Source organism: Ischnura elegans, chromosome 5, assembly GCF_921293095.1.
Source record: "Ischnura elegans chromosome 5, ioIscEleg1.1, whole genome shotgun sequence".
Classification (NCBI taxonomy): domain Eukaryota; kingdom Metazoa; phylum Arthropoda; class Insecta; order Odonata; family Coenagrionidae; genus Ischnura; species Ischnura elegans.
The window spans coordinates 84,155,759-84,177,462 of NC_060250.1; the positions used below are offsets into that span (position 1 = coordinate 84,155,759).

The 21,704-nt window shown below is 39.4% G+C and overlaps 1 protein-coding gene across 3 annotated transcripts in view; it reads left to right on the forward strand.

The window, feature by feature from the left end:
- The window catches only part of LOC124159144 (putative acyl-CoA-binding protein), a 56,589-nt gene extending 49,285 nt beyond the window's left edge, over nucleotides 1–7,304 (forward strand). For all 3 annotated transcript variants that reach the window (XM_046534727.1, XM_046534728.1, XM_046534729.1), the window contains exon 4: nucleotides 6,540–7,304. In XM_046534727.1, the coding sequence (XP_046390683.1) occupies nucleotides 6,540–6,679 (140 nt within the window). In that variant the 3' untranslated portion in view covers nucleotides 6,680–7,304. The remainder of the gene's footprint in view (nucleotides 1–6,539) is intronic.
- Nucleotides 7,305–21,704: the final 14,400 nt, after the last annotated feature.

The following is a 21,704-nucleotide window of genomic DNA, read 5'->3' on the forward strand; positions in this document are numbered from 1 at the left end:
TAACCACACTAGACGTATGTGTAAAGGAGAGAGTATTGATTTCCTGTTTTTGGAGCTTGGCTTCTGCGCCAACTACGTGAAATATTAATTCCACTGAAAGTTGCTCATTTTTTTTTTGCATCAGTTGCTCCAATGCCAACCTGCCAGCGATCCATGGTCTTCCTCAGCCGTTTCGTCAGCATTGTGTCTTAATTACGGTGTGAGTCTCAACGTAAAGATGCATAAATGGGAATAAGATAATGAAAAACAACCTTCCTCGTCTGAGTTTTTCCTCTTTAACAATAAATAAGACAGATTACAATTTTTTATCATCCAATCTTCTCAATCCTCTCTCAATCCCTCGTGACACGGTAGTTTTATTTATTTTGATATGCACGTCAGAAACTAGTCTTTCATGTCGAATTTTCGTGTAAAATCTTAATTAACGTGTATAGAACTAAAAGGCTAAAAATATGTTTGCTGTATTGAAATTTTATGTTTAAGAATCATCCTCAAAAGATCAATTTTTCGATAAAAATTTTAAATAATAACAATTTTTTCCCCTCGTCCGCTGCTCACGTTGTTTTTATGAAACAAAAGGTGGTTTGGTTGAATTGAACCATATTTTTTAAGCCTTGTACGTAAAATTATCTAACTTCAGGTGAAAGCTAGCTGGTTTCTTGAACATGTCACGCCCCTATCTGCAGCTCTCGTCGGCTTCATTCGTTATTTTGACCTTTCTATTTTTAATCCCTGTGGAATTGACCTCAGCGCCGTCCCATCGCCGCATGATAAAATAGCCCTTTCGCATGCCTCTTCATGCTCACGTGATATAGGCTCGCCACCTTCGGTTTAGAAGGTCAGTGCGAAAACTTTGAGGTGGGGAGTTAAAACAAAAGCGTTGTATCTCACTGTTACGATTTATTGGTTGGCCGTGATTGAGCTCAAGCCTTTAGTGTTTGGTAGCCTAGCGTCTCAGAGCGGTGGCGTAAAGTATTGATCTACATACCGCAAAGTACTACCTATCCTTATTGTTTGGGTTTGAATGTATAAAAGCTTATTTTATCTTTCTCAGTGGCCCCCTGCACGCATGGTTGTTAGTTTATAATACGCGAAAAAAAGTTGGACATACCAGTCTTGCATACTTAATATTCTATGGCATACTTTAATTCCTACTCACCGTACAACCATACTGCATACCTCCTTTTCAGTGGAAGCGGCTTTACCGAAGGATTCCCTCCCTGCTTCCTATTTTTTTTTATCTCAACCTTGAATCTTGGAGATATATGATTGTTCTTAATTAGTTAATTATATGAGTCAGCTATCTTAATTCACTTGTGAAATAGATGATGACACCAAGCATATTTCTGTTCTTGAGTTACACTCTCCTTTTTAAATACATTATTTAATTGCTATATGTGAATGCGGAATCCTTAGCGAGGAGGGGATGTTGAAAACGATGTTAGAGGGTAGAATGTTAGGCAAAAGTGGGAGGGGAAGGAAGACAATGGGATTTTTAGATAGAGTGAAATGGAGTAGGCCTTACAGTGAATTGAAGAAGGCACTGATGGAAGGAAAGGGAGGCTCCCAGATTACTTCGTTAGTACTTCATGGAAACCTACCTTAATCGGTAGAATACTATAATAATAATAATAATATATGGGTGCAACTTAGATAAGCTATCTATCATAGGCTTTTCGTATCCTCCATTGGTCAACAGTGGCTCATTCCGTTTGAGGAAATTGCTTGTGCTCTATAGTTTTCAAATAGCAAGTAATTTAAAAACGTTTACTAGCTGCTCCCTCCCAGCCATGGTACGGGGGCACATAGTTGGTTAGAGGAAGGCGCGTAGTGGGGGGTTTGGGAGGCTTTCCTTCCCCCCCTCGATTTTTTTCGTTTTTCGCTACCGTCCGCGATACATCTGGTAATGAGAGCACTATCCCAGAGGCAACTGTATTCTGACACTCCATTTATTTTCGATATAGTCATTTACTTCTGTCTGCCAATGATGAACAATGAAAGTAAATTTTATAATTAGGCCAACGAAATATTTAGCTGATTAAATGAAATGTATGCTTTTCTGAAGCGTGCGAAATGACAATAAAATATTAATATAGGCACATTATACTGCACATTAATATCAAGATTACTATGATCTTCTCATAAGATGAATCATATTTTGGCGTGTAAGCAAGCATATTTTAAATCTGCCAAGCGTAGGAGCGCCAATGAACTTTACCGCCGTAGGGCTTCATTTTCTTAGAATGGGAATGCTGTTATGAGTGTTATTTTTTGCCTTGATTGGCATTATTAATGTTTAAAAGGGAGGACATCGTTTTTTTTTTCATTCCTTCCGGCATGGCAAAACGAGGTAAAAGTTGAAATTGTAGGACATGATCGGGATTTTTTGTGCCTATGGAGATTTGTTAATACATATAACCCCATTCCTATGGCACCAAGGGCGCAGTCTAAGTCGTCCCGAGGAATTCGATCCATGTATTCAGGAGTGGCCCACTCGACTCTCCTCTTCGGCCGAACCAGTCCGCGCGTTTCCTTCCTAGCCATCCGAAGCACGCGGTCCCCACACCCCTCCACCATGCTGGGTCCACCAGCGGCTGCTGCTTGAATCGACCACTTCCCTTTCGCTTCCCACCCGCCGCGCCTCCTCGGATGCCTCCCTGTGGTATGGGCGGGTTCACTGGCCGAGCGAGTTTTCGCGTCATCTGAAGCACGTCACCATCAACTCACCGTGACGTGGAACTACCTGCGTAAGGAGAACCCAATGCGTAGAACCAAGGAAATCCGTTGTCGACCTCTTTTGGTCCGTCAATTTTTCGAAAAAAAAGATTTTGAGTAATTAAGGACTGGATTGATTGGACATTAAATTACGACTTTTGCGAATTTATTGCTATACCAAAGTTTAAAAAAAGTTCTTTTAGGTAAAGAAACGTTGCTGAAAATAGCGAATGAAAGGGTTTATCCAAATGCTTTTGCGATATCAGACGGCGGGATTGCTGCGTCTTCCTGAGTCGTATGCAAAGCTTTTGGGAAATACGTTGAAATTTCGGAGTTTGGGAACTGAAGCCATGGTGTCTTACCCTCCCTGACCACGTGTCTACTTCCACGTGGGTATTACAATCGATAAGTAGACGAAGTCATCTTTCGAGTAACGATAGCCAAATTCATTATTTGCTACGATTATTTACTCGGCCTGAAATTTATATTGTTTTACTGTGGAAGAAAAGAAGCGCTATCCGTTCAATTTCGTCTGACTTGCTATGGGTCAGCGATGTCAGCGCTACTCCTCTCCGGAAAGCAACGCGACGCTGGTTGGCCCGGTCGCGGCTGACCTACCGTGCCCCCGGAAATGAACGGGTCGTCCGGCAATCCCCCGCACTCTTTCTATTTCCCTTTCCTCCACACCTTACATTATATGAATCTCCGCAGGTCAAAAGGATTTTTTATGCAAGTGACCATTTCGATCTAAACGGTGGAATATTAGCTACCTTATGGTAAAATTAACGTTGTCGTACGTAATGCCATGGAAATCCATCTTATGGAATGAGTCTATTTAATTTTCCTCAGCTTTGATGACTCCGCATTTCAACGTTCACGTCAACATCAGGTTGCTTTATTTGAGTAGCCAAGAAAATAGAGGGGGAAGATTTTAAGAATAATTTCTTCGAACAGTCTCCTGTGAGGGAGATTTTTGTTGATAAAATTACTCTAGAGACTATCATACCTACTTTTACTCGTTTAAGGACGTATTTTTAACAGAAAATACTATGGCTTCGAAGAGTTAATGATGGAATAGGATGATCAATAATTAAGAAAGCAGCCTTCTCTTTATTTAATTTGAATGGTGAAAATTATGTGAAGCATGAAGTTCATTTAGTAAAAAATCTAAACTCTTCTTGCTGCATTGGGATGAGGACTCTAACGAATTCTTATGCATTAAAATTAGTGGAACCCATCTGTAATTTAAAAAAAAACTTATCCAGCTCTCTCCCGCTTAGATGCTAAGCGAGTGTAGGGTTAGGGATGTGAGACTTAAAAATTTTATGTGGGTTTATTCAAATTCTGCATTAGTTCTTTCAATGGTTTCTATTTTTTGCAAAAATTAGGTGCTTCTCAAGGTGAATATAAACCAGGCGATTTGCGGCTCTTGGGCCCCAAACAGAGGTAAAAAAAAACGAATTGCGCGATTAGTCTCATTGGGTGACTATGCGATAACTTTTTTTCATGTTGTTTATATCGATTGGAAATTTTATTTACATTAAATTTAATACTCGCGAAAATGAGTTATTGGTGCTTTAATAAAATGTATTAAAGTATTTAATTCGATTAATCTTTCTATATCCCATAACAACAATGAACGAGTTTGGTGATGATGGCCTCAGCTTTCGGGTACTGCGAAGCCACCTGGAGTGTTAATTCTTCATTATAACTTTCGCGAGTACTTAGTCATGTTCTTTAAAAAAAAAAATGTTTGCACTATGTCGCCGCGTCAATTTTCGGTTGGCCCCCAACGTTTCCCGACCAATGCTGGTCGCTTTTACAATGGGGTAGTTTCTTTCATCAAAGAAAAGGAAAGGCATTGATTGCGATTCTTTACCCACCATTAGTGTATTCATAATATACAAATTATTTGGTTTTAGAAATACCGGTTTAGACGAATGGGAATGGTCAATTTTAACCGCATTTGAAAAAGGCCAGATTGGCGCCCATGCGATGCCACTCCACGTGACCCCACAGGGACCTAGTTTCTATACGAGTAGATAGAAGTTTTACATCGTCTGAGATTACCAATGCATGCATGAGGCACAGAGCTCAGGGAAACATGTCTTAATAATCACCTATTAAAACTGGCTAAGGTCGGAAAGTTTTCTTCATTTGATAAGGTATTAATAATCCTTATTTAAGCCAAGCGCTGCCTGCTAGCAGGGTACTCTGCTACCTGCTTGCATCCTGCGTCGTATGAGCGCTCAAAGCCTCGCCCCAAGGTCACCTCACTTGCGGCAGCGGGAACCAGAACGACGTCTCACGGAATTTTCCCAGCATTCATACTTAGCCGTCGCGTTTTCGCGCGCTTGAAACTTTTCACTTTTCATTTAATCGCGAAAATAGATATCGTCATTTAAAAATCTAAAATCGTGTAATACGTACTCCAGGAGTGATAATCTTTCGATTTAGGCAATAAATAAATAATAGGAAACCACACTATTCACTTGAAAAAGCGATCAGCATCGGTCCAGAACGTTGGGGCCACCCGAAAATTGACGCGGCGACATAGTCCATAAAGTTTTTTTTAGCCAACAACGCCTTGAGCACTCTTGTGTATATTTACCCCGTGTTGGTGCGCCGTGTATGTCGCTTCCGTGTTGAGTTATCAAGTCGAGTGAACCTGTCGCGTCCGTCTTCCTTCTGGATGATTGGGTTGTGTTCTCGACGGCCCAGGTTCCATCGCGGGGGAAATTATGAGCCCGTGACGCCATTGCAGATAGACTGTCGTGACCGCTCCCATTCGAAGTCGCTCGAACATCGAGAACTCGCGACCAGTATCTTCCGTGACCAGTCATTCGTTCTATCTCGCTTGCGCCATACCCGCACATATCCGGTTAGGTCGTTTGAAAAGGAAATTATCGAGTGAGGCAAAAATTATCTCAGTCAGCGAATCCTATGTGGTCGTTTAAAGATTTGGGATAATGATGCGAAGTAGGTTCCCTGTGAATTATGATATAGACGGAATAAACGACCAAATTTTATAGATATTCGATTATTTATATATTACATGACTTTCATTACTGGTGATAGACTACCACGTAAGTTGAAGCGAGAGGTGGATCAATATGGATTGCATGAGTGTTTATTATGCGACGGGCAGATATCAATCAAAAGAAATACATTAGGGAAAACGTCATACATATCTCAGACCAGCTGTTCCCAGCCTTTTTTGTTCCCGTACCCTGGTTAAGAGATTCATAGTTCCTGGCATTCACCATTACCGATTATTTTCGGCATATTGATCCCCACTGATTCGTTGCATACCTCCGGTTGTGAACTGCTGTCTCAGACAATTTATGGTGAATGTAAAAATAGACATTTGAACCTTTGCTAACTCACATAGAATGTTACATAGTTTTTGTCTAACTAAACCAAATAAACATAAAGTGGTAATCGTAATGTTGGAACAGTTAAATTCTCTGAATGATTGTTTTTTTTTGCAAAAAAATATGAATGGTAAAATTTTGGCAATTTGAATTGTTAAATACGATTTTTCCAACCAATTTATGTGTATGTATGGACTATGTGTATTACTTGAAAGTTTGCCGCATGAGCGGTAGTGAAACATTCATTAATTGCCATGAGAATAAATTCCCCTGGACTGGGACTTTTGGATACCACCATGCTGTACATGTTCCTTGCACAATGGTTCAATACTCGGTTCAAGGGAATATTTTCTTATGGCGTATACGTATGGACTAATTAATTCAACAATTTGAGTGAAAAAAGGGTGTTTCAAACGAGTCTCATGAAAATTACTCTTTTTGTTATTGCAGCCAAACCAACTGGTCTGCTGGACTTCAAAGGGAAGGCCAAGTGGGAAGCATGGAACGGGAAGAAGGGGATGTCATGTGATGAGGCTAAGGAGGCATACATCGCCAAAGTGCAACAGCTCATCGACACTATTGGGTTCTAAACTATTGCCCTCTGGTGCTATCACAAATCTTACCATGCTGCAATGCGCTCAAATCAATTGTCTAATGTGTACATGTTGATATATGTTTATGCACTGCACTGCACAAGCATCAATCACTTCATCGTACAGAGTGCAGTTTGATGGTGTTCATTCTTATTCAAGGATAATTTTTTTCTTTGAGTTAAGAGTTGAGTGCTAAGTTTTTAATAAAGTGTTTGTTTTTCTGTTAACATATTTAATTTTTCCGCGTAATGGCCGATGGCATTAAAAAAGTGAAGTACTGTGTAAAAAGAATGACCTGCATTGTTGAATGATGGGATCCTGATAAATCTTAGCTCAAATATTTTATTCCAAAATATCTTTTTGATATATTGCAAGGTCTTTGTCTCTTTTATCAATTTTATCATTTTTGTTATAGTATTTTGCTAATTAGACAGAGAAAGTGTATTTTTTTATTCCTTGTGGTGTTAACATTCACATTTTATTATGAATTTTTTTAACCACTATGAAGTCTGCCTTACTAAGGGTTGGCGGTTTGTATAGCTGTATTTTTAAAGTACCTATCACAGTAACCTCTTTTTGTAATATTTGAATCAAAGAAAAATAATTAAAGTCTTCACAAAAATGGAAGTTATTTTCACTTCTTATGAATGTTGTGGTAACCTTTATCACTATGTTAAGTAAGCTAATGGAGAACTTGCATACTTAAATTACCAGTTGTAACCGGAGTCATCTCTTTGAAACCTGAATGTATACATAATACATAAATTGCAACCCAAGTGGTTTTGGCATTCCAAGCTATGACTATACATTTTGGTGAGTGGGTAACATTGCCTTAGGAAGCAAGGGAGAGAGTTTAGGGGGTTTAAAAATGCCCTAAATGTTTGGGCGATATGGTCTTAAGTCTACTCCCTCCAAACAGACCCGCCCCCAAATTGCCAAATGTATCCCCTTGACTAACCCTATCCCCATAGGAAATATTTGTTAAATTCACTGTTACTCAAAAAAATTTGTTCCCTTTCTTAGCCATCTGACAGAAATATAAAGTGAAAGTATTTTCGCTAGGTAACAAAGTTTTGACAGTAAGCAACATCTACGGTGATTGCTTTGTATGTTATTGTGCGTACAGAATAACATCATCAAAAGTGAAAGGGTCTTTATCCATCATTATTGGTCAGTGCTGGCATGTTTTTGTCAGTAATTCGTGTGGAAACTAGTCTTCTAGTTCAGTGGACCTCTCTTTACCCCCAATTCAGACTTGGGTCACAAAATTAACTTTTGTATATCAGCATGCATTTTTTTGTAGTTTCAATTCAATATTTTTGAACTGTTGCTGGCTGTTTTACCCTGATTATAAACATTTTTTAGCCTTTATTAAAGTGTCTTTTTTGGCATGTATGGAACTTTTTAAATATTTTTCATAATCAAAATAAGTTTAATCTAATAATTGGTGTAATGATTTTGAATGTTTCTACATTCATGCCTGAAAGATTTGTTCTTCCTTTTGCTTACTGATATAAAAAAACTACATTTTTTGTATTCTCGGTATAAGTTGCCTTATTATTTGATGTATCCACCATCAGTCACTTTTGCTGTGTGAACATATTTTATGATTTTTTCTCAAAAATAAATTAGGTCAAGGTGGACACAGGTAAGATGAACGATAGGGATGTAAAAGAACTGATAAGGCCTAGGGAGAAATGGAGGGCTGCACTATACCAGTCCTAGAATTTAAATATTATGAATGTATAAGCCTAAAAAAAATTTCAAGATGTTCACTTGTATGAGTGGTATAAAATGCTTACTCATGTGGTGGTAACGTGTCTTACAGTGGAGTGAAAATGAAGTGGGACAGTAATCTGGAAGATCTGTGGGTAAGGAACAGGCAGACCAGAGGTACCTAAGTTGGTGGTATCAGGCATAAATCCCAAGGTTTGCCCTCTTTTAGAGACCTGCATCGCAGGTGAAAAATTCATTCGTGGTGAATCCTTATAGGTGCAAGAGGTAGAGAAAGAAAATTGTCTGCATATATATATTATTTGGTGAACATAAGTGACCCAACTGTCATAATTATCTCTCATCACGAAGTGTATGCTGGGCTCTGGGATGCAACATTGGGAAATATTGCATCATCCACCACATTGTATCACCCACCAAAAGTCATACTGAAGTAGAGGATTTTCTGGGCTGTCATTAGGTGCGTTGCCACCCACCACTCATTTTAATAATTCACAAGTCCCACTCGCATTTCTGATGGCACGGCAATCTGAATTTTGTGGGAAAGTAAGGTCTAAGTAGATTTTTTGCCTGAAATTTATATTAGTGATGACACAATCCTTCAAATTCATAACTTTTCAATACTATTTCTCATGAGTGCAAAAACTAAATTGCAAGTATGTATTGAGAATAAATGGATCCCTCGGAACTCATTGCCATTATAGGTACAAATATTTTTGAAAACATATAAATGTGCCCTAAAAAATTAAGCTTCTGAAGGACTGACCGACTCTTTGTGGACCTTTTGTTATTCATGGTAGGCTGATGTGAATGTACATATTTATATATTAGTTATGACACAACCTTTAAGTGTTTCTACAAGTTACGGAATTCTATAAAATTTCATTACCTCCCAGAAAACCCATAGGTACTGCTGGAAGTTTACCCTTCAGGCCCCATACATAGCCACCACTTGCCCCTATCCTGGATCTGCCACTGTTGCCACAGTCACTTTTTCTTCGTATAGGTAATAAGGGAAACAAGACACCTAGCTGCTTAGAGAAGGCATATGCAATCTTAAGTTGGCTCCTGCCACCCAATGTATTTTCCTTGGAAGTGATGTGAACGATTCCTAATAACGTTTTAAATTCTTTGTGTAATGTATTTGTGATATTACTTCATAATATAATTATATTTTCTTTTATTTTTGTCATGTCTTTCCCACATATGTATTTCCAGTTGGATCCTTGCACTTTGGTGCTGGTTCATCCATTGTCAGTAAATTTATATGAAGGCTAACAAGTTAGGGTAGAGCTGGATAATTCTCACATATTGCATTAAAAGTCTCCATAGCAGTGCAGTGAAGCATCTTCAGGTGCTAAAATATAGAAATTGGATGCTACGAATAAATGTGCCAGTAAGTGAAGACATCAGCTAAACACTACAGCACGTTATGCAAGTCTTACAAGATCTTTACTGTTGTCTTTCAAATTGATAGTTATTTCACTTGAACTAAATGACTAATTAATTTATAGAAAGAAAAAACACCATATTTAGCTATTTCCCTCCGAGGCCACTATTGTTGATCCTTCATTCTGGCTGGAAAAAATTTTTACATACGACGACGCCTCCAGGGAAAGGACGGGGAAGGAAGGAAGGGACGAGGAATCCTGCACCGTCACAAAGGCGGGCAGGTCCTACTACTAACGAAACCAAGCTTACGCAATTAATATGCTACCAATTTTAGTAGATTTTCCTATGAGGAAGAAAAATCTATCGATCAAATCGGTAGATTACCGGTGACACAGTGTCAACTCCTGCCATACAAAACATACTTCATGAGCAGCACATAGAAGCAGAGCTATAGGGAGGGGGGAGCAGGTTGGGCACTGCCAGACCTGGGCATTTTGGAAATGAATTATTTTTCAAGACAGTCACCTTACAAGTTTAATTTTTTATTGTGCCCCTTTTCTTTCCTTTTCAATTTTATAATTCTTGTGTTATTTTTTTCAAAATAAACAACTTGAACTGCTAGAATTTCACAATTGTTTTCATAATACCCCACCCAATACATAATATATACTTGTTGCGTGACCTGACAACCTGTCTACCTCCCCCCTGGCCTATAATCATGGCTAAGGCACTGCATAGCAGTGAGAATTTTAGCCTTTATTTATTTTACCAAGCATTCAATCATCTCAAAGTAACATGCATGGAGTTAATAAATTATCTCTACGTAGAATGGACATTCATTCTTCTTTTTCCATTACGAATGTTTTCAAGAAAAGGAATACATATATGAAGGATTTGTATCTGCGGAAACTGGTGTGAGAGGAAGAACTTAGGAAAAAAAGTGAGACATAGGAGGATGATGCTCTAAAATGTGAATACTAGATAAGTGGCAGGAGAAGACAACTTCCCCTTACAGAATCTTAAGACTAAAGTAAAGGTTGGTGAGAGAAGAATTTTCAAACTAAAATGCACGATGTGAGGAGAAGCAGATTGGTCTTCAGATTTTGTTAATACAGTTACAGTCCTCATAAAAGAAATTAATCCTAAGAATATGGGGGATGGAAAACTATTGCATAAACTTCAAAATGGCCGAAAATGGTGCTGAGAATTACACATGAATTATATATAGACGACTTCTTTTTGCAGATTATTTGGAAGTTTTTTGGGAGAAATATTTGGTGCATCATGCAAAATGAACTAACTCCCTTAACGGTCAATTTGCTACTACAACTTTAATGGGGGAACGACACACAATGCCATCTTCTGCTATGCAAAGGATATGAAACAAATGATATACCTATTAAGCTGCCAACATTGTTTACATTTTGATTTTATAAGATGCTTTCACTCTAACATACATATATTTAACTATAACATATGATTGGAGGTCAGAACCAACATCCACTTGGGGGAAGAATTAGGATTATGGAAGGAAAGATTGGATCGGGATGAATATAAGCACGTTCATTTCCATACACAGAAGGAATTTAAGGACTATTTACCTTATGAAGTATGTATTTGAGTAGCAATTACCCATAAGAACTATCTTTAGCTCCTAATAAACGCCAGGGATTATAAAAATTACTTTAATCATAAAACAGAGAGCTGGAAGACCTCTCATATAGAGGGAAGATAAATAAGAAAAGATCCATGAGGTACAAATGATGATAGCCATGAAGTACTTAAATCAAAGTGTAAAGGCCTCTCTGATATTTTGTGCCCCCCCACTCTTGAGTTTTTTCTGTATCACCCACTGGCCAATGGGCTCATTCCTACATCCCCTTTCTGCAAACTGATGGCATGTCTTCTTACCCCTCACTAACTTTACCCTGCCTGGGAGGATATTTTACCATGTTCACATCGATCTCGTTGGTCCCCACCCAACCTGCCATGGTTACTACCTCACCAGCATAAACCATTTTACATGGTGGCCTGAGGCTATTCCCGAGGAGGACATATCCGGTAAAACCATGGCATGTGCCTTCCTTTAGGGATGGGTTGTCACATTTTTGCATGCCTCAGCAAATCACCACATGCCGAGGCAGACAATTTGAGAATGCGTTTTTCTGTCACCTTTCCAATATAGCTAGTGGGGTAGTTCACTTGAACTACCAACCAACAGCAAATGATATGGTGAAGTGCTTCCTCTGATAACTAAAATCTTCCATCCACTGACACACCACTAGCAGTGGGTGTGTGTACTGCCAGCAATACTCATGGGTTTCCGATACGTAGCGATGGAGAATATCCAAGACCCTCCAGTAGATCTTGTACAAGGCAAGCCCCTATGCCTTCCAACGCAGTTCCATTCCCTCGCCAGTGGCCCCAACCTCAATGCCACCTTCTTCATCTTCCAGCTCCAGGAATACTTTTGAGGCCAGAGCCCTCAACCAGCAGTATGTAATGGCATCCAGCACACCTTCATATTCAAGGACCTGCCATCATTCTCTCATTGATTTTTTCATAATGATGTAAGTCATTGCCCCCTCCTGTGTCCTGGCAATGGTCCATAGGAGGTCATGCAGCAGGATGGCAAAATTTTTAAGTCCATTTCCCAAACTGCGATTTCAGCATTGCAATGACAACCTAAAACCTGCATACATCTTCTAGTAGTTTATAAATCACCCCTGAGGAGGCAGGTGAAATTATCATCCAGAACATTAAGGTTCACCATCGACAATCATTTCACCAGCTGATGGTCCAACTCTTGTGCCTGTAATTTTAGGATACCTGCCCCTTGAGGGCAGGGGCTAATTTAGGGGGTAGAGTCACAGGGATCACAATCCCCACCCCAAATTATTTCAAAAATTTTTCATTTTTATTAGTTTAATAGTTTTTGTACGCTTGTAAAGGAGTAAAGGGAGAGTATACGGAAATGCATGGCTTCAAGTCCCAAACTTGAGAGAGGTTTAAGCTGTATTTATTGTAGAGCATATTACCAGGGATGCCGACCTACGAAAAATATTGGGGGATCTTGGCCGGGGAAAACTGGGGATCTTGGCTGGGGAAATTTCATAACTAGTGAGTTTTAATTTTTTCAGCATTTTAGAAGAGTCATATGATCAGCATTAGAACCTTGATAACTCAAATCTCGATATCTGGACAATCCGGGGAAAATCGACAAGCCTGGCACATTTTTTCCTCACACCCATAACGAAGTTTTGAGGGGGCTTGGGCCCCCTCAAGCCCCATGGAGTAAGCGCCACAGCATATTACTGTAAAAATGCCCCTCTCTCCCGGGGTGGTATTGCACACTACCTGGACTCAGGTCATGACCCTTCCCCATTTTTTATGTGAATCCACCTCCACAACAGGGGCAGAAGGCACACTGCCCTGCACCCACCCTAAGCAACACCTCTGATTCCCTCGGCACCTCTTGGACCACCAACTTTAATCATTTCACCTGCATTAAAGGCTAGATCACCCCCTATAAAGATGATGGGTCCTTGCTTCAAATTTTAAGCTCCTCCACTTGGGCCACTAACTCGCTGAGGTCACATCTCTGGCAAGGCCACCATGGTACAGAAAATTCTGGCACCAGAAAGGCACCTGCACCCATGAACAGCAAGGGCAGACCACAACACTTCCTTCCACAAGACGACCTTCAGCAGACACACACTGAGACTCTCTCCAAAGCTGATCTGACTGATGGTTCCTCATGGTATATAATTTTTTGAAGTGAGTTTTATTTACTAATTCCATCAACCCATTCAATCACTTCATTAAAATAACTACTAGATCTATTGATAAATTATTATACTTGCAACAGCAAAAAAATCTCAAAACAGTGATTTATGCATCAATAGGATTTTTGTACCATTGACACTCAAAGGGAAAGGCTGAGTTGCTACCACTTGCAGTAGATATAAACTTAGAGGGTGCCAAGAAGGTGGAAGATCTATTAATTCTTCAAACAGGAACTTTGCATGGCTGACACCACACCTGCATCTCTTCAAGAGGTGTTTACCTAAGGCCGAGTGGTTGATATCGCACCAGTCTCACCTTGGTAAGAAGGTAGTGGTAGTTGCATTTATTGGTCCCAATTCTCAAGGTCCTTTTGTAACATTTGCAAGCTGCATTTTATTGCGGGGGCCAGTTTCATATGAATTTTTTTGCCCCTGCCATATATAGTGGTGCCAGGATCAGAGTGAATATACGAGATTCATTTAGCTTAATGTAGAAGTTTCTTGTGTAGTAGTAGAAGAAACAAGTGACTTTGTACGCAGTCATGCGCACGGGTGCAAAGTTAAATACACCAAAGGATGAAGTTTGCACTGAAAAAATATTTGACTTGGCCGGGATTCAAACCCAGATCTCCCGATTGCCGGTCAGGCGGTTGTTCTTGCAGTGCTTTGAAATTCGTCATCGCAGACCAGTGGGAAAATAAGGGTTTTTCACCCCGACAGTGGCTTAGTAAGCACGACCCTCGCCACATGTGCCACAGTGTGGACTTGTGACGTAAACATATTGTTCGGTAAAACCCATCCCGAAGTTCGCTCTGAGAAAATGGCTTGGTGGTGGAAGTGGTTAACGCGCCTGACCAGCAATCGAGAGATCCGGTTTTGAATCCCAGCTAAGGCAAATATTTTTTCATGGCGAACTTCATCCTTAGGTGTATTTAACTTTGCACCCCTGCGCGTGACTGCGTACAAAGTCACTTGTTCCTGCAGTGCTTTGAAATTCGTCATCGCAGACCAACAGCAAAATAAGGGTTTTTCACCCCAACAGTGGCTTAGTAAACACGACCCTCGCCACATGTGCCACTGTGTGGACTTGTGACGTAAACATATTGTTCGGTAAAACCCATCCCGAAGTTCGCTCTGAGAAAATGGCTTGGTGGTGTAACTGGTTAGCATGCCTGATCGGCAATCGAGAGATCCGGGTTCGAATCCCGGCTAAGCCAAATATTTTTTCATGGCGAACTTCATCCTTTGGTGTATTTAGCTTTAATATTGCTTGAAAGCTGTGTCTTCGGAGTTAATATTTATGTCACAAAGTGATGATTTGTGCAAATCTCGATTCAATAGGGGACAATGAAATGAGGTCTGTAGAAAGATTAAAAATTTTCCCTGACATCCTTGTTTGTTAGGAAGATTTTTTGTCATTGAATATCGTTCAATCATATTTTACGCAATATATTATTAAAATAAGTGCTTGAATTTAACTATCGTAAAAGATGAAGGCTGGTGACACGATGTCTATTACTTTTAAATTTGATCCGAAATTTGTGTTGCTTCAAAGCAACAATGGGTATCCAAGACGATGGGTAAATCTAGTGCATTTAGGCAATCAAGCCTAATAATTTGGTGATTATTTTGGCATATTCTTAATACTTAGTCATATGTGATAAACTTGAAGTGCAGACGTCTGGAAAAGGAGGAAGACAATGCTGACATCATAGAAGAACCCAGTTATGGCAACATATCTGAGTACAGCAACGACTCCATCGACTTCATTTGAGGTGATGACTATTGACTTTTCGCGAATAAAAACCATCAAAATCCCAAGAATCATCATAAATATGACAAATTGTATTAATTGAGGCCTCTTTTGAATACCATAGTTCCAAAATGCAACAAACACCCCCAGAAGAGTGACATTCCATTGATGAGCAAACCATTCCTATCAAGGGGAGGAGCCGATGGTAACAATATATCTTTGGCAAGCCTTATACGTAGGGTTTTCTAAGTTTTTATGAGATCTGGCCAGTAGGGACTCATGTACGACTTTGAAATATGTACTGGGAAAGGAACCTGTGAAGACGTACAATTGAAGTTTTCGTGCGACATAGTAATGGTTCTCACTAATGAGTTGTCAGAACATCAAATTTCGGAACATCAAAGTTTACTTCAATAATTGATTTTCTTCCCTTCAACTAGCAATAGCTCTAAAGGAAAGAGGAATATTACCTATGCCTATGCACAATTAGCTGTGATAGAATGTGCAATTGTCCTCTGTCCTCATAGGTTATCCTCAAGTCATCTGGAAGACGAAATTCAAACTGGCGAATTTAAAGTAATATTAATGTTGCCTTGGTTCGAAGGTGTTATAGAAAAGTTGCTATTGATCAACATCTTGTGGCTCAGTGCATTTTACTCCTGCATCAGTGCAAATAAAGCACTTCATGCATGTAAAAAGTTTGCATTTGAAATAAATATTTAATAGATATAATCTTCATGGTAAATTAATTTAATAATAATAATAATTTACTTAATGATGTGAATAGTTAACAATAGTTACATCTTGAATGAACGAAGTTTGAATGAGATACTAATTTGCAGCAGATAAATTTGAAAAAGTTCCGTAGCGGCACAATGTTTCTCTAAAGCCACATGCTGAAAAATCTACATGTGTGAAGGAAATTTGAAAAAAATTGCATTAACATATTCCAATGACTATATTTACACAACCTAACTACAAAAAATAAAATAAAATTCATGGAAAAGCATGTTGGGTGTAACTGCGGGACTGTTTTTAAACGTGCTGTATGCTGACTGCGGTAAAAACATTTTTCAACTTTTGACCATTGCTTGACTACCTAAGGCAGCTCCCCAAGATTTGTATTGCCTCCTGGATAGAGCCCAAGTGCACTTTCTCTCACTGTAGTGATCTCTAATATGGCTTAACTCTCCCTGTCCATCCCTCATGGCAGGGGGTGCCTCCTGGAATTTCCTATGGTACCACCTATTGTTTCCTTCCTGCTCCACCCTATTAATATGCCTACGATAAGTGCCCAAATGTAGGCCTATCCTTTAGTAAGAAAGATAGATGGGTTGCCCCGGATTATAAGGGTTTACTCCTTGCGAGACACTCAGCCAGGCTAGAGGGAAAAATATTTTCTTGGTTCTCTCCCGCACAGGCTGGTAGCTAAAATCATCTACTCCCGCAGCCAAAGGGTTAATGTTAACATATTTCTTCTCTTTCACAACCTTTATAACCTCTCCTATGTTACTCATTCAGTGCTGTCCCTTGCCCTTCTTCCCTTCCACCTGTCATTCTATGCAGGGGCGTAGCCAGGAAATAAGGCTGGGGGGGGTTTAGGTGCAACTAATACCAGGGTGTGTGGGGGTATGGAATGCCCACCAGGATAAGCGGTAGGTGCGAGATTAATAAATTGCGGAATTTTAAGATAAATGATTCAAAATGGTGAGTTTTATGGCTTTCTAAGGGATATTTTATTAATCCTTACACTATTCTATTAGTAACTTCAATCCAATTAAGTAAAATGGATTAAACTTAAAATTTCTCTGAGCTCTGGGTGGTGGGTAGGTGCAACTAATACCGGGGTGTGTGGGGGCAAGGAATACCCACCAGGATAAACGGTAGGTGCGAGATTAATAAATTGCGGAATTTTAAGATAAATGATTCAAAATGGTGAGTTTATCTTATCTTGGTGGGTAGTATTATTCTGAGGTGTGGGTAGTATTATGTCATCCCTTAGGCATTATGAATCTGTGGTTCATAAGTGTTTGCTGTGCAATATGCTGGTCAATGCAGACCGCTTGGTGACCCACTCGACCTAACAGGTAAAATTAAACCCCCTCTCACCACTAAAACCCCTCCAACTGGGTATATATCCACCGAAAGAGAGAGCCAGGGAGAATTCCTGCTATTGATGCTTAGAGGAAGGCTTGCGAGAAAGGCTAGCCGAGTCGACAACGGAGAGAGAAAGGGAGAGTGTGGTGACTTTATCTATGATCCATGGCTATTTCTAAGTGCATTTTCATCTCTAAAGAACTTCTCTAGCAGCCTCCTGGACTCCACTTTTTAGATTTTTCTAGCTATTCTACACTAGTTCCTCTGTCTGATCTAATTCCATCTTACTCTACTTCTTGAAATTTTTAAAATTTTTTGGCTCCATTAGTTTCTCTAATTGGCATGAGTTCTTCAATGATTTCTTTAATTTCTTGAATTTTATATGGTATTTCATCATCAAAAGATTATGTTCACTGTCTGCCCTGGTAGCTTTTGTTGTCCTTTATCCTGCTCCTAAACCTCTTCATCACTAAAATATAGCCTAGTTGAAATCTTCTTCTTCTTTTCGGATCTAATCTTATTTGTATTGGCAATTGCTCACTGCATGCCAGCATATGGTATAGACCCAAATCATATGAAAGAGGACAAAAGGATTACTGTATAATTATGGAATATTAAAAGTTTATCAGTGGTGGAGGTGGAGCATTTAACCAAAGGAGCTGTCGCTAAAAGAATTTATTTCCTTGGGCAGATATGATTATGATATTTCAATAATACCAGAAATTTTGGACCCTTGAAGATCTGAGAAGAGAACAAAATTAAGCCATTATACTATGCAAATGAAACAAATTCAGAGTAGGGGCCAGTTCCTATTTCCTTTGCACTTTGAGAATTTCATTTTGGGATGTCTGTAGGCTTCACCCCAAATTTGACCATGGCACCCTTCAATCAATAGCCCATATACCCCCTTGGCCACCACAGTCCCCTACAATATTATTTCTTCTAGCATAAAAAATATCTTAATGGGATGTTTCTATCAGCCATCCCTCAAGGAACTACTATTGCTGCCAAGCTTTTCATATTTTACCAGGCACCCAAGGATGGGTAAGATGGGTGCAGCGTTCAAATCATTGCACGCTATCACCGAAAGGCAGCACCACCTGGAGGGAGACAGGCGGAGGACTCTTGGCACCGGCAGGGTAATGGTACCCTGGGGATTTGGCACCCTTCTCCTAGAGTAGTGTCCCTGAGCCCACGCGAGTGAGACCTGAAGCCGTAGCGCGGAACTGTAACTGAATCTGCAGACATCGCGATTCACCAATTACTGGAGTGCGACTCGAGTGTATTCGTGACAAAATAAATTTATATACTGTTCATTGTTGCATAGGGCGTAGTTATTTTGCATGAAATAACCCTTAGAAACCCTAAAATGGGTAACAGAAATAGGTTGGAGGGATATGGCCTCCCCTATGAAAGGTGATATAATCACCATAGTAATTCTGAATGTACTGTTCTAACAACAGTGGAGGTTTGCCTTATAAGGGGGCCTGACCGTTGATGCATCAAAACATGCAGATGCACCAAAAGGGAGGATACTCATCAGTTATCATCATTGGCACGATCCATCAAGAAGATCTGATCCCTCTTCACTCTCAAGTTGTTTTACTGAATGAATTTTCTTCCTTTAAATAATAAAGAACTTGGTACTTACATAATTTAATTTATTCAACTCCTGTCTATCTAAATCATCTGCAAAAGTCACCTCAATAGACATTGGTATTTAATATTTTTAATGTACGGAGTAATTAAACCAACCCTTATGTGAATGGATGTGAATTTATTGGCCAGCACCAACGACATTTGTTCATCACACAGTGGCGGATACAGATGGGAGGCGTGCCCCCCCCCCCCTGTGTGATCACCCATATTGCCAAACATTGTAGAACCACAACTGTAACTTTTTTACATTAACCCATTACTGCATAGCGTCCGATATATCGGACGTGCGTATTTTATTTTTTTATGGGCTCCAGTTGACTTGCGCTACATTTTAATACTGTATTAAGTTCAATTGGATGTCTGTCTTCACTGCCCTGCTAATATTTTAGTTGACTCATTGAATTTATCGACTAGAGAAGTATTTTTGTGAGACATGGCATTGAAAGAATTTTCAGTCACCCGCACGGGGTAAGTAAATTATCTTTTATTGTAGTATTTTGCTCACTATGTTGATAACTTTTATCTCATTTTTTGTTAAAAGGTTGATCTTTTTATTTTCTAAATTATCAAGTTTTTCTGTACTATTTTGAATCTGTAATCAACACTGAAAACTGACCGTCCGACATATCGGACACGCTGTATTATTTAAACTATTTATTGTAAAAATTTAAGTACTGCAGAAATAAGTTAAAATGAGCCTTATTAGCCAGAATAATAACTTCCTAAATGAATGTTTGACAAAAATAACTTTATGGCACTAATGGGATAAAAGATGGCATTGTCTTGTATTTTTGCATTTTCACTTTAATTAAAACCTTCTTAAACTTTTCTTGTGACTACAGTGGTAAAACCAAATGGAAACATGCATCTGTGGTTGCGGAAACAAAACTCTAAGGTAATGTCAGGTGAAATGGTCACCACCAAACAAAACAAACTTCTAACAGCAAAACACAGTACATAATAATATTCTGTACCTTTTTTTCTGAGATGCCAGCATGATTTGTGTGGGTTTAACGGAATTAAGGCTATAGCCATAAAATGTTTTGGATTAAAAAAAATGTATTCTTTTCATAAATAGGACTGAATTTTCTATCCTGATAAAAATAATCTCCTCCATGGTGGGTAGGCCTAATCTCCATTGCGGGTAGAGGAAGGGTAAGGAAAGGCTAGAGGAAGGGTAGGAGAAGGGTAGAGGAAGGGTGGACCCTATCCTTCCTGAAGGGTAAGGGAAGAGTAGGGCAACCGTCAATGGATGTTAGAGGAAGGATAGTCCTACCCTTCCCTTACCCACCCTTAAAGGAGATTAGATGGACGGTAAAGAAAGGGAGGAGTCCCAAGGAAGGGTAGACAAAGGATAGTCCTACCAGTGGCGGCTCATGAGTCAAATGCTAGGGGGGGCGCACTCCACCGGGGGGTCATAATTTTTTAATATTTCGTGTATTTTATTAAGTTTTTACGGCAATATAGGAATTAAATTCTGTGATGCCATCTGTTCCGTTTTTTTCAACAAAAATACCTAGTTTTCCTATTAAAGCTTGATTAATAAATACTAAATGCAGTAGACTCTCGGTCATACGGATCGGCTTAGTCCGGACTCTCGATGATACTGATCAATGATCTTGAAGAATAAAAATATATTTGCTGCGATATTTTGCAAATACAAACGAAAATACGTAACTTTAGGTTTTAGCGTCTACATTCTTCGTGCGGATATGCCCGCAATACACTTCTGTTGCTCGTTTTGCAATAATAATGCGTTATTTGTCAAATCTATACAACATTTGCAATGATTTAGGTAGCAATGACACTTGTAACACCTGAGGAGGGAGGAGAGTGTCACTGACTTCCACTAGGCAACAAACACTACTAGAATGCGCGCGCTTTGCTATTGCAGATGTAAACTTTGATGGTGGTCTTCGCGATACTTCTTGAATACAGTATGATTTAAAATCAACAATTAAACATTTCTCACACATTTTTAACAAAATATGAAATACTCACAGGCCTTTAGTTGTATTGCAAAAGTCCATCCTTCTTTCATTTTGTCCAGCAAAGTGATCAATTACACGTTCGTTGAAATCAGCGCTGGACAACAATTTCTTTCTGATTGAACACATGGCAAGGGCACTAGTCTATAAATAAACAAGGGACGACACAAAATAGGCCGACTAAAAATACGACCAAAAAGAACAAGGTGCCTGGACACAGAATTGGGACAATTTTTCCCTATATTTCCCTTAAAAAAACGAGCACTGTGATTAATTCAAAATTGTCTTCTTGAATGTACACACAGCACTAAGAAACTTCTTAATCGGCAATTACGCACAATTAACTCCTCGAAAATGATGTCTGAACTCATTTCACTCCGTTCTTTCCGAGAGTCTTGCCGTTACTATAAGGACGACTCAAGGGAGATAGAAGTCGTGGTCCACTAATGCTGATTCAGCTGAGGGACGAATTTAAGGTCAGCAAAGGCATTCACGCAAACAAAGGACGTCACGGACCATCTCCTTGAGTCTAAGATTCATATGTGGTAAACACAAGAGACGCCAACGGGTCGCATTTGGAATAACCGTGTCTTCGAAATCATTGCCATGATATA